Source organism: Terrapene carolina, unplaced genomic scaffold (assembly GCF_002925995.2).
Source record: "Terrapene carolina triunguis isolate 2854851 unplaced genomic scaffold, T_m_triunguis-2.0 Scaffold22, whole genome shotgun sequence".
NCBI classification, from domain to species: Eukaryota; Metazoa; Chordata; order Testudines; family Emydidae; genus Terrapene; species Terrapene triunguis.
This window is the reverse complement of record NW_020664373.1, coordinates 15,814,678-15,828,169: the sequence shown is the minus strand read 5'-3', so window position 1 is coordinate 15,828,169 and position 13,492 is coordinate 15,814,678. Positions and strand designations below refer to the sequence as shown.

At 50.9% G+C, this 13,492-nt stretch overlaps 1 protein-coding gene across 2 annotated transcripts in view; it reads left to right on the top strand.

Moving 5' to 3' along the window:
- The first annotated feature begins 12,780 nt into the window (after positions 1-12,780).
- The window catches only part of LOC113406042 (acyl-coenzyme A thioesterase 9, mitochondrial-like), a 36,277-nt gene continuing 35,565 nt past the window's right edge, over positions 12,781-13,492 (top strand). For both annotated transcript variants that reach the window (XM_026648188.1, XM_026648187.1), the window contains exon 1: positions 12,781-12,893. In XM_026648188.1, the coding sequence (XP_026503973.1) occupies positions 12,880-12,893 (14 nt within the window). In that variant the 5' untranslated portion in view covers positions 12,781-12,879. The remainder of the gene's footprint in view (positions 12,894-13,492) is intronic.

The following is a 13,492-nucleotide window of genomic DNA, read 5'->3' as shown; positions in this document are numbered from 1 at the left end:
CCCATGTGTCATAAAAAGGTGTGTTTTCCCCATATAGGGTGACCAGACAGCAAGTGTGAAAAATCGGGACGGGGGTGGGGGGTAATAGGAGCCTATATAAGAAAAAGACCCCAAAATCGGGACTGTCCCTATAAAATCAGAACATCTGGTCACCCTATCCCCTCCTCAAAGATAAGAGTACTGTTCAGGCATGAACTACAAAATAAATAAATAAAATCCTTGCAGGCTCCCTTTTAAAGAGTGGCACAGAAATGAATTTGGTTCAGGGAGTTTATGGCATCACTAAGACTATTTGTGTTGATATAATATCCTCACCTGCACCCAAATATGTGAATTTTCCCTAAATCTGGTATGAATTTGGGTTCCTCAGAGCTAGGAGTCAATTGTACAAACTCTGTTGTTAGGATATAGATATTCAGGCCTGTCTGTAAAGGTAGGGCTACCATATGTCCGGATTTCCCCGGATACGTCCGGCTTTTCGGTCTATAAATAGTCGTCCGGGGGGGATTTTAAAAAATCTAAAAATGTCCGGGATTTCCCCCCGGTCGGCTATTTATAGACAGAAAAGCGGCGGCCAAGCGCCGCTGGGCACCCAAAGCCCCTTCCCAGCTCCCCCCATCCCCTGCAGCCTTACCACGCTGTCCGGCCCCACAGCTGTCTTCCCCCTCCTCCACTCCCCTGAACGCTCCGCCCCCTGCTCCTCCCCCTCCCCTGCTTCCCGCGAATCAGATCTTCGCGGGAAGTCTGAAAAGAAGCAGGGGCAGGCGGGAGGCAGCAGCAGGTAAGCTGGGGCGGGGAGGCGCAAGGAGGAGAGCTCCGGGGAGGCGCGGCCTGGGCCGAGCAGCGCCCAGCGGCCCCAGCGGCTCTGGTCCCAGGGCGGTGACCCCGGTTCCGGCCAAGCACCCCTGGCCCGGCTCGGGCCCCAGCAGCGCCGGCCCGGGCCCAGCCCGGCTCGGGTCCCAGCAGCGCCGGCCCAGGCCCAGCCCGGCTCGGGCCCCAGCAGCGCCGGCCCTGGTTCTGGCGGCTCGGGCCCCAGCAGTGCCGGCCCAGCCCCGGACGAGCACCTCCTGCCCAGTCCCAAGCCCCGCAACCCCGGTTGGAGTGCAGCCCGATTCCTGGGCTCTTTAAAGCTGGCCCTGGTCAGGGGACAAGGAGGGGGGGTTGGATGGGTCGGGAGTTTGGGGGGGGGCTGTCGGGGGGGCAGGGATGGCTCTGTGGTGTCAGATCTGGGAAGGGGAACACTGAGGAAGGAAACTGGAATCATGCTTGCTGGAAGTTCACCCCAATAAACATTGAATTGTTTGCGCCTTTGGACTTCGGGTATTGTTGCTCTCTGTTCATGCGAGAAGGACCAGGGAAGTGAGAGGGTGAAGGAATAAGCCCCCTAACATCTGTTTTTTCTCTTTCTTCCTAAGGGAGATTCCTGGACCCCCATGTGACCTCCTCTTTTATGCACCAAAGGCTCTGTGGTTAAAACAAACAGACGGGGGAAGAGAGAGAACACAGGGTAGTCCTTTCTCAACCTACTGTCTAAGTTGAATTGCCATGAAGGTAAATAATTTCTGAGCACCAGTGTGTATGGCTCTATAGTATTTTAATCCAATTTATGACTCTTCTCAAATCGGTAGAGTGGCATAGAGGAAAACCCTTTCCATCATATCAAAGGTCTTGTTGGGATTGGCTGCAAAGGCCTCTTTGGGTTCCTGTAGCGGAGTGGTCACCCCGCTCATGCCCTGAAGGGCTTAAAACAGCCCTGGGAGAGGGCTGGGGCGGGGGAAAAGCTAGACTGATTGGGAGAAAGCAGCCACAGGTGGGGCCACGCCCGGCCCTATAAGAGGGCTGAGGGTCAGAGACTAGAAAAAGGACATTCTCTCGCTAGCTTTTTGAGAGAGAAGGACCCGCCTGCCTGGGAGCTGAGAAGGGTACCTAGGGTGGAGCAGTGCTGGGGGAAGGCAGAGGGAGCTGGGGAGCTCTAGCCTAGCAAAACCCCAGGCTGCAAGCCTAGTTAAGGGCCTATGAAAGGGTACTGGGGCTGCAGAGAGGCAGCCCAGAGATAGGCAAAGGCTAACCCCCCTTGCCGATGATGAGTGGTTTACAGACTGCAGTCTGCCCCAGTAAGCAGGGGCTAGATGGAGACTGGCAGTAGCCACTGAGGCAAGATGAGGATAGAGGGTTGGGGGTTCCCCTGGGAGGGGAGACCCAGAGACAGTGGGTTGCTGCTGGGGGCAGAACCTTGAAGTAGAGGGGCACCGGGGTCTGGGAGGGACATGGGGGCCAGTGGCGGACGAGCCACTGGCCTCCAGAGGGCGCTCTGGGCTGGAAAGAGCTAATTCCCGAGATGACCAGCAGAAGGTGCTGCGCTGATGAGTTGTCGCCCTGCGACAGTTCCCGTCTGACACTAGCTTTTGAATAACAGCACCGTCTTGGTATTATCAACTACATAATCTCTTCCTTTGACAGGAAATAATTATGTGATTATGACAGTTTATAGTCTCTCTTCTAAGATTTTTGTTAGCAGCTTGCAGTGACAGTTAATTAGAGTCACAGGTCTATAACTCCAACATGAAGTAGAAATTTGACCAGAATTTTAACTTAGCATTGCAGAAACACTGTTTACAGTTTGAGGAAGGTGCTCCGATAAAAAAACAACAATCATTGAGGTCCTGTCTATACTGGCAAGTTTCTGCACCGTAAAGCAGCTTTCTGTGGGGTAACTCCAGAGGTGTATGCACTGCCAAGCCAATTAGTGTGCAGAAACTGCACAGTTGCAGCACTGTAAAAAGACAAAACAAAAATCACCCTGATGAAAAGCATACAGCTTTCTGCACTGGGGGTAGGGCGCCGCAGTGCCAGTGTAGACTCCCTGGTCAATTACAGCACTGTGATTGGCCTCCGGGAGGTGTCTCACAATGCCTGTCCTTGCCTCTCTGGTCATCAGTTTGAACTCTACTGCCCTGCCTTCAGGTGACCAACCATCATCCCCACCCCGTAAATTCCTTTTGGAATTTTGAAAGTCCCCTTCCTGTTTGCTCGGTGATGCGTGCAGTGGTCTCAGCGCATCTTTCCAGGTGGCAGTTAAGTACCTGATTATTTTCACAAATCACCTAGTGTGAATGCAAACAATGGGTAAAAAAAGGTTGAAAATCAGCCTCCAAGTGCAAACAAGGCTTCTGATATTTTTTTTTACCCATATTTTTGTGTGCACAACTGATGTGTCTTTGGCTCCAATGAAATACTTAAATCAATGGGAACTGTCAGAGCTCAGCATCTCTCAGACACAGGTCCTTTAGCAGTTTAAATAACTTATTTGAAATGTGTACAGGAGCTTAAGGGTGGGATCCACTAAGGGACTTAGGCAGTACACCGCTGTGTGTCATATGCCTAGAGAATCACAGGAACAAAACTGTGATCTACAAAGCCTGAGTTAGGCTCCTGTACAGTACAATGAATAGGGAGACACAGGTGCCTAAGAATGCGGTCCACAAAAGCCAGCATGTTAGGTGGGGAGCCATACGTGCTTCAGGGCTAGAACATGGAAAAAAATTAGTGGGTGCTTAGCACCCACTGGCAGCCATTCCCTCCCAGCGCCTCCTGCCCGCAGGCAGCCCCACTGATCAACTTCTCCCCATCCCTCCCAGTGCCTCCCAGTGCCTCCCACCCACAACAATCAGCTGTTTTGCAGTCATGCAGGAGGCTCTTGGAGGAAGGGGGAGAAGCGGGGACAGGGCACGCTCAGGGGAGGGAGCGGAACTGGGCAGGAAGGGGTGGGGCAGGGATGGGTACTTGGGAGAAAGAGTGTGAGGTGGGGCAGGGCCTGGGGTGTAGTGAGGGCAGGAAGAGGTGGGGTTAGGGCCTGAGCACCCCCCCAGGCCCAGCGGAAGCTGGCGCCTATGTGAGGAGCTGCCTAAGATAGTCAATGGGAGATGCTGAGAGGCTAACCTCTGCCCCGTCTTGGAGATATGCACTCACTGGGCTGCAGAGAAGCACCTAGTTCTGCTTAGCTATCCATGAACGGAATCCACCACATGAAGGCAGGCCGCTTAGGCATTTTTGTGGGAAAGAATTAGGCAGCTGCCTTGCTTCACACAAAATGGCCAGACATGGCTCCCACCTTGTAACTATTAGCCCACTAGTTACATCACTTGCCTGGGATGTGGGAAACCAGGTTAAATTCCCTGCTGTCTGGTAGAGGGAAAGAAAGGATTTGAACAGGGGTCTTCCATTTCATAGGCAGCTGCGCTAACCACTGAGCTACAGGATATTCTGATGTGGGGCTCCCTCAGTCTCTCCTGTTGAAGCTGTTCCACTGTGGCTAAGTTGTTAACTAGCCATTGGGCTAGAGAAAGAGGGACTGACCCTGTAGTTGCCTGATGATTTGGGTAATCACTTGGGTGGTGGGAGATCCTGGGTCCAGTCCCCCTATTTCACTCTGTCATTATTTATTCACAGTGGAACAGCTTACACTGGAGACACTGAGGGCACCCCACATCAGCATTTCCCATAGCCCAGTTGTAAGAGCACTCACCTGTTGTAAGAACATGGCCTGAGAGGTGGGGGAGGGGAATTGAACCTGGGTCTCACACATCCTGAATGCTCTAACCACTGGATTAAACATATAAAGTAGGTAGTACCATCTCCTCCTCTGAGTAGATTCTGAATGGAACCCAATCCAGTAGGCAAGCTCAGAGGTTGCCTTCTAGATTAGGCCCTGCACATGGTATAGGTCAGGGGTCGGCAACCTTTCAGAAGTGGTGTGCCGAGTCTTCATTTATTCACTCTAATTTAAGGTTTCACGTGCCAGTAATACATTTTAATGTTTTTAGAAGGTCTCTTTCTATAAGTCTATAATATATAACTAAACTATTGTTTTATGTAAATTAAATAAGGTTTTTAAAATGTTTAAGAAGCTTCATTTAAAATTAAATTAAAATGCAGAGCCCCCTGGACCGGTGGCCACGACCCGGACAGTGTGAGTGCCGCTGAAAATCAGCTTGCGTGCCGCCTTCAGCACGCGTGCCATAGGTTGCCTACCCCTGATATAGGTGGTCAAACACCTGTCTTCTCCCGGTTTGTGATTCGCTCTGGGTCTGAATAAGCGGGAGATAGGTGTTTGGACACCTAGAGGACGGAGGCAGTGTGGATGCTCAGAGGCAGAAACTTAGGCACTGAGAAAGCTTTTATCCTGATAACTTAGGCTTTGTGTTTAGACACTACAGGGTTCAGTGGAAGTTTTGTGGCTAGTAGTGGAGCCCAAACTGGGTGCCTAAGTTTGGGGTGTAGGCACATGACTACCTTTGTGGATCCCACTGCAACTGTCTTAGCCCTGCCTGCAAATTAATTGGTGTTTTGGTGTTCTAAGATGAAGAAATATTTTTCTTAGAACCCAACCATGCTGATCACAACTATGCTCTAGACTCCAGCAGATTTCTAAGAGTCTTTCAATACAGTAACTCCTCACTTAAAGTCATCCCGGTTAATGTTGTTTCGTTGCTGATCAATTAGGGAACATGCTCGTTTAAAGTTGCGCAATGCTCCCTTATAACGTTGTTTGGCAGCTGCCTGCTTTGTCCACTGCTTGCAGGAAGAGCAGCCCGTTGGAGCTAGCTGGTGGGGGCTTGAAACCAGGGTGTACCGGCAGCCCTCCTATCAGCTCCCAACTCCCCTAAGTTCCCTGTGTGGCTGCTGCCCAGCAGGCTATCAATTGCCGAGCAGTTCAGTTGTCCCTTCCCCCACTGCCGTGTGCTGCTCCTGCCCTTTCCTTGGAGCTGCTCCCGGGAGCCTCCTGCTTGCTGTGCAGGGGAGGAGGCGGGGAAGAGGTGGGACCGGGGCGGGGATTTGGGGAAGGAGTCGAATAGGGGCAGGGAGGGGGCAGAGTTGGGGCAGGGACTTTGGGAAAGGAGTTGGAATGGGGGCGGTAGGGGGCAGGGTGGAGTCAGGGCGGGACCCAGGGCAGAGGGGGGTTGAGCACCCACCAGTGCCATTAGAAGTCGGCGCCTATGGGTCAGTGTACTTAAAGGGGAAATGCGCGTCTCTCACGCATGGTGTGTGTTTCTGTCTCTCCCTCTCTCTCTCTCTCACACACACAGTGTGTCTCTGTCTCTCTCTGCCATGCTGTGTCTCCTCCTTCCATTTGTGCTGCCTTGTAGAGTGTGAGGCTACATTAACAACAATGTGTTAACTCTTGAGGGCTCAACCAAGTGCTAGTTCATCATTTAGCAGTAAGGCATTTCCTGGGAAATATCCCACCCCCTTCCACCCTCTGACTCCACCACCTCAACCAAGCTTCACAATCATCATTGCTGTGTACACTATTAAATTGTTTGCTTAAAACTTATACTGTGTATGTGTGTGTGTGTGTGTATATATATGTATATATATATAAAATTTCCTTGGAACCTAACCCCCCCCCATTTACATTAATTCTTAAGGGGAAATTGGATTAGCTTAGCATCGTTTCGCTTAAAGTAGCATTTTTCAGGAACATAACTGTAACATTAAGCAAGGAGTTACTGTACAGTTTGGAATTGAGTGTGGACAGACCATGTTTCAGTCATCTATGGACATTATTAGTATTGTCAACCCAAAATGTTCAAAAATCTTGAGTCAGCTCCCTCCCCCCACAAATCATGAGACTATCTTAAAAATCCTGAGACTTAAAAAAAAAAAATGCTGGGTTGACTCCTGGTTTGAGCCTTCATAGTGCCTTCACCTGGTTCATGTTTTCAAGTTCTTCTCTGCAACCATGAGGGAAGATACTTTTCTTTTTTAAAAATGAAAGCTGAGATTCCCATGCAATCTCTTGGAGCTTTAAGAAGAAAAAACCCAAATTTGTGAGATTTGTGCTAAAATAACAAGAGTTGGCAATAGTGGTCAATAACTGTTTGAAAACATTTCAAACATGTTTACAGGGTCTAGTAAGGTCAGGGCCTTAGTCTAGTCAGACAGGAAGTGACTCTTCATGAGTAAGAAGGAAATAGGGAGAGAAGAAGGGTGAGAGATTAATGAAAGGCATTGCTGTTGAAATATATAAACAATTTAGTATCCCTGCTTTTACTACTTACTGAAATAAATAATACCCTCTTCTCTTATAGCTTCTCATGTAATCCTGATTACGTCTGTGTTAAGGCTCTAAACAAGGCATATATTTATTTGATCACCTTCTCCTCCACAAAAATCCCAAGTAAGTGTCACTGATATTTTAAATGACCAATTTAAAATCATGGAATCTATGACTCTCATGACAGCATTGGCATCTATCCTTATAGTTCTGATACATAAGTTTCTCAGAGTTGTTTATATTGTCTATGTAGCCATGAAAGTGAGATGGCTTTGTTTCTTTGTACTGCATCCTTAAATTTCTTAACAGTCAACCTGTGGGGGGAGATTTTTTTTCTTAGCGCTCAGTAGAGTCTGTCATTGCACCCTGTGCTCTCTCATGCAGTTTTTACCTTTGTTCATTTTCATTTGCTGTTTTCAATACATTCAGTTGGAATGATCTTTATTTTGTATTTGTTTGCTCTGTGTGTATGGAAAACAATAAATTTGTTAATCTTATCCACCAATGTATTGCTCCATGAACCTAGCTACAATAAATATTAATTTGTTTTTATGGATTAAATATTTTCTCAGGAAACCTGCCCTGGATTTAATAACAGTGCTGCCAAGTGCTAGATTAAATAAAAGGGGAAAATATACTCAACAATCCACTAACATGTCTCAATTATACAACTGTTAATCCTCCCTAAGTATTTATAGTGGGAAAGGAACTTTGGAAAAGAATTCAAACAGAAGATTGGTGAAAACAAATATCCTTCTGTTTCCAGATGGAGTGAGGAGTGCAATTGAAGCAAACCCCGATTTTAAGTGAAATGGTGAGATTGTGTTCAATTATACATACATGTTTCTATTTCCTTCTCAAAACTCTATGGAATTAAAAAAGATTAACAAATCCCCAGTTATCAAAAGTTGCTGATATTTGTAAAACAAGCGATGAAAAACCCTGGACTCCATGATTTTCACATTAGCAATGACAAACATCCACCCATAATGATACATGGTTGCATCATATATTCTCCTTCAGTTGTTTATAAGTCATCTGTGGCTTTGATACCCATGGATGCAATGCCACCAAATCTCTTGAGATTTTGGAGGCATGCCTCAGAAGCAGGGCCGGTGCTACCACTAGGCGAACTAGGCAGTGGCCTAGGGTGGCAAGTGGTTGGGGGGCGACCGGCTGTCCTCAGGCATAGGCAGCTGGGTAGGGCACCTGAAAATTTGGGGCACCACTGGGTCTTAGTGTCCACCCTCCTGGTTTTCCTATCCCTGTTCTGACCCTTCCTGCAGGCTCTGAGTCTTCCTGGGCAGGGGATCTAGTAGTTAAAAGAGAAAAAGTCTCCAGCCTGCCAGACCTATTAGCACAACACTGAAACTGTTAAAGAGCCATTTAACAGGCATTTGCCAGCCCCTAGGTATCTACTGTCAGTTTCTGAATGTACTGACAAAAACAGTTGTGCATGACTGTAATATTTACTCAGAACATGTCAGTCTACAGGACCTTAGTTTAAAATTTGCTTTACAAATATTTCATTAGTGAGTTGGTGAATATTATAAAATCACATCTCTAAAAAAATCCTTGCATAGATTTTTAGATGCACAATCATCTTTAGCCTTAAATGCTTGGATCTTCAGACATATGGTTTTTTAAATAAATTCTTCAAAAGACCACCCTTATCTAAAATGCACATTTTAATTACTATAGAAAAAAACTTACTTCCAAAGTCTTCCTGTCCTTTCTGTCCATCCATTTCTCCCTTCATCTCTCTTTCCCCCCCGCCCCCCCCATTGAAGGAAGCAACAGCCCTTTGCTTCCAGATAGCTGGACATAGAGTTTCCCTTTCTTTACTTCTGACTATCTGATGAACTAGTTTTACGCAAAATCAGTACCTTAGTAAGATATAAAATCCTTTGTTATGCCTAAAATCTTTGGAAACATATTTTTTAAAGTTGGTGAAATTTCATAAACATGTGTATTGTTATGGAGATCACACACAGTAAATTAGTGTTCCCTTTTTCTAAAAGCAATGAACATTGTTATGAACACACTAAACCTCTGTGACTGATTAATTTAAAATAATGTCTGTTTCAGTGAGTTAAATATGTAGTAATCTGGAATGATTACTTTATGAAGGCTTAAGAGTACATTTAAAATATAAAATCAGCTTAGAAATACTGATTAAGAAAATGTAAAACAGAGAAGAGCTGCATCATGTATTTCATAATATTTAATGTTGTATTCAGCAAGACAGCTGACTCACCCTTACTACAAAGTTTTTGCAAATAAATGTCTGACAAACTTCAGGACATATCAAAAAACCTGTGACTGACATTTTTTATTCCCAAGTTTAGTGCTTTTAATTAGGTACCTTCTGCATGTCCATTCTGCATGAGGGAGAGGGTACAGGGGTCTCTGCGGGGAACTGTGACTCTCCGCCACCGTGAGGCGGGCCGGGCATCTTGTTATTCTTTCTGCCTTGTCCCTCCACCCCCGCCCCCGCCGGGCTGCAATCTCAGGCTGCCGTCGGGCATAGGCGCACCAGTTTAATAATACTACATAGGGCCCCATAAATCCTAAGGACGGCCCTGGGGGCGCTAAAAAGTGGTGCCCTAGCTTGGCAGGGAGGAGCCGCCTTCCGGAGGCATCGGAGAGCCAGAGCATAGGCTTGCAGGGGCGGCGAGCCCCAGCCATGGAGGAGCTGGCGCGGCGCAGGGGGGCAGGAGCCCTGCAAAGGCGGCGGTGCCGCTAGCGGGGAGCAGCCGTGCCCCCCGCCCCTCCTGCCCAAGCTGCAGCAGATGCATGCGGGCAGAGGCCCCGGTGCGCCCCCAGCTCCCCCCTTGCCACGCTCGGGCTCTGCGTCTCCCGGGCATGTGAGCCGCCGCTGGGGCGCGGGGCCCTGAGCCTGCTCTGGGAGGGGCAGCGGTGGCAGCTCACACTCCCAGGAGCCGCAGAGCCTGAGCGCGGCAAAGGGGACTCCGGGGGGGGGCACATGGGGGCCTCTGCCCACATGCATCTGCTGCAGGAGCCCCCAGAAGGCAGCTCCTCCCTGCCGAGCTGCTGCAGCGGCCCAAGCCTGGCAAAGCCAGTGAGTGGACTCGGGGTGGGGGTTGCCAGGGTGGGGTGGGGAGGGCTCACGGGAGGACTGTGCACCCTCCAGGGGAGATCAGGGGGTGGGGAGGGGGGAACCTGGTCTGGGGAGCAGCCCCTGGGCACGGCTGGCCCCTGGGGTCTATAAAGGCTCATTGGGATTTGCCCCTTAATGAACTGATGTGCGGGGGGGAGGGCGCAAGGTGGAAGTTTCGCCTAGGGCGCAAAATATCCTTGCACTGGCCCTGCTCAGAAGGTTCTACAACCCTGCCTGAGTCTTAAATAAAACAAAAGGGGGGAGGTGCGCGTGGGAAACAGGCGGTTGGAAGGACAGGGCGGTTACAAATCAGCCAGAAAGAAGCAGATTGCATGGGAATTCTACCAAGAGTGGCTGTGGGGACCAAGAAAAATAAACCAGATGTGAAACACCTGAACTTGAAGGCAGGGCCGGCTCCAGGGTTTTGGCCGCCCCAAGCAGCCAAACAAAAACAAAACAAAACAAAAAAGCCGCGATCGCGATCTGCGGCGGCAATTTGGCGGGAGGTCCTTCGCTCCGAGCAGGAGTGAGGGGCCGTCCGCTGAATTGCCGCTGAACAGCTGGACGTGCCGCCCCTCTCCGAAGTGGCCGCCCCAAGCACCTGCTTGGTAAGCTGGTGCCTGGAGCCGGCCCTGCTTGAAGGACTGAAGAAGCTGGTCCCTGGATCAGAGGATATGGTGCCTGTTCTGAACAGTGACCTGTTACTGCTTTCCCTGGGGTCAGATGACAAAACAAACAAAACCCCTTGATGAGCTCCAAGTAAAAGAAGCCAATTTTTAGCAGAAGGCAAGAATGAATCCCCCACTCCACACACACCTGCTTTGCTCCCCTCAGTTTCATTTATCCTATCTGACGCTCCATGCACCAGATGTCACTAGGTGTGCTCAGTTTAAATGACTGAGGCAAGATGCAATGCAAGCATCCACCTTAGCTATTTCTCAACAGGAAGGTTTGGCCAGTTTGAAGAAAACACAATTTACAGAGAACCCAGGATAGACGGAAGCTAACAATTTATTCAAAACACATATGGATGTGTAGCCATGCACAGACACATACAGAATCTGCACTAACCAGTCAGGATTTCTGGCTCTCCCACCACCTCCCATTTGTCATGAGGGGCCATATGTTTTCACACTTGGCACCCAGTTCTGTACAGCTACACTGTACTCATGACTGCAGAATAGGTTCAGGGGTGGCTATTAGCCAAAAGATGGCCAGAGACGTAACCCTACGCTCTAGGCATCCTTAAACTTCCAACTGCTGGAAGGTGGGAGTGGACAACAGCAGATGGATTGCTTGATAATTGCCCTGTTCTGTTCATTCCCTCTGAAGCACATAAGAACATAAGAATGGCCATACTGGGTCAGACCAAAGGTCCATCCAGCCCAGCAGTCTGTCTGCCGACAGTGCTGGGCTGGATGGACCCTTGGTCTGACCCAGTATGGTCATTCTTATGTTCTCTCCTGCCATCCATCTCCAGCCTCTGACAAACAGAGGCTAGAGACACCATTCCTTACCCATCCTGGCCATAGGTGCCAACTCCGTGGATGCTCTGGGGCTGGAGCACCCACAGGGCAAAATTGGTGGGTGCGGAGCACCCACCGGCAGCTCCCCGAACCGCCCCCCCCCGCTCCAGCTTACCTCCGCCTCGTCCCCTGAGCGGGCTGTTGCGTCCTATTTCTCCCCCCTCCCTCCCAGCGCTTGCGCCAAGAAACAGGTGTTTCGCGCAAGCCTGGGAGGGAGGGGGGAGGAGGAATGCGGTGCGCTTGGGGAAGAGGCAGGGATTTGGGGAAGGATCCAATGGGGCAGGGTTGTGGGGGGGCATGGGGCCAGGGAGGGGATTTGGGGAGCGATCCAATGGGGCAGGGAGGGGCGGAGTAGGGGCCATGGGGGGGGTGCGAGTATCCACCGGTGCCAACAAAAGTTGGCGCCTGTGATCCTGGCTAATAGCCATTAATGGACTTAACCTCCATGAATTTATCTAGTTCTCTTTTAAACCCTGTTATAGTCCTAGCCTTCACAAGCTCCTCAGGCAAGGAGTTCCACAGGTTGACTGTGCGCTGTGTGAAGAACTTCCTTTCATTTATTTTAAACCTGCTGCCCATTATTTTCATTTTGTGGCCCCTAGTTATTATATTATGGGAACACGTAAATAACTTTCCCACCTGGCACCAGCTGCTGCTACACACCATGCTAGGCTAGAGGGACCACTGGTCTAACTCAGTACGGCCCTTCCGCTGTTGCTAGCCCCAGATGAGCTCGTTAAGTGCGTGCTGAAGCACAGAGGGCGGGAGGATGCAGGGCTCACTGGAGGCAGGCTCTATTGTAGGAGCAGGGTTAACAGTGACACCAAGGCAGGGCACGGCGAGCTGGGGGAGGATGCAGGTGGCAGCCGGGGCAGAGCCTTCGAGGCACAGGAGAGGAGTCTGAAGGGCACGTGCAGGGAAACCGGCGGCCAGCGCAGAGCTCAGCGCGTGCCGCGCGCGCGGCAGCCAGGCACAGCGGACCAGAGGCCAGGGCACAGCGTCAGGCGGGATGGAAGGAACCACGTAGGCACGGAGGGGTGGGGGACAGACGGAAGGAACCATAGATAGAAAAAAGGATTCGGCGGCTCTCTGCGCCGGGGCGTGGCTGCGTGTCTATGGTGCTGGAGGACTGAGTTCTCGCCGCGGGGCGGCGGTTCTCGGCGCTCGGGGGCAGGATGCTGGCGCTCAGGTGAGTGGCCGGGCCGGGCCGGGGGACGAGCTGCTCCAGGGCCACAGGCCGCTGCCCCCGCCCCGGGGCTCGGCAGGGGACCGAGCGCGGCCGGTGCCCCCAGGGCAGCCATGGGCCGGGCGGAGCCGTTGTGCCGCCTGGGGAGCAGCAGCCGCTCGCTGGCCCCTGGGTGCCCGTAGGGAGCCCCCGGCTTCCGCTCTGTTTTGCGGGGCACCGTCGGCCCGTTCGCGGCGCTGGCGCCGGAGCCCGAGGGCCGGAGGCGGGTAACGGGACTGCCCAGGGAGCCGCCTTTGCCTGCGCACTGGCCCGATTCGGGCGCGCTCCTGCGCCCGCCTGGTGGTGCCGTGTCTGGCCTGTGCGGGGGGCGGTCACTGGTCTCCGGTCCCCAGGGCTCGCGCCTGCCCGACGCTGCTTCATGTGAAAAAATCACGAAGTAAATTTCATCCCCCCCCAATTTGTAAGTTCCAGATGCAACATTATCGTCGGCTCCGCTGCCAGGGCTGCACGGATAGGCTGTCAAAACCCCAGCCACGCACTAACGAGCTTCACGCTGTAGATGGGCACTATCCGGTTACAATACACAGACCTGATTCTTGCAC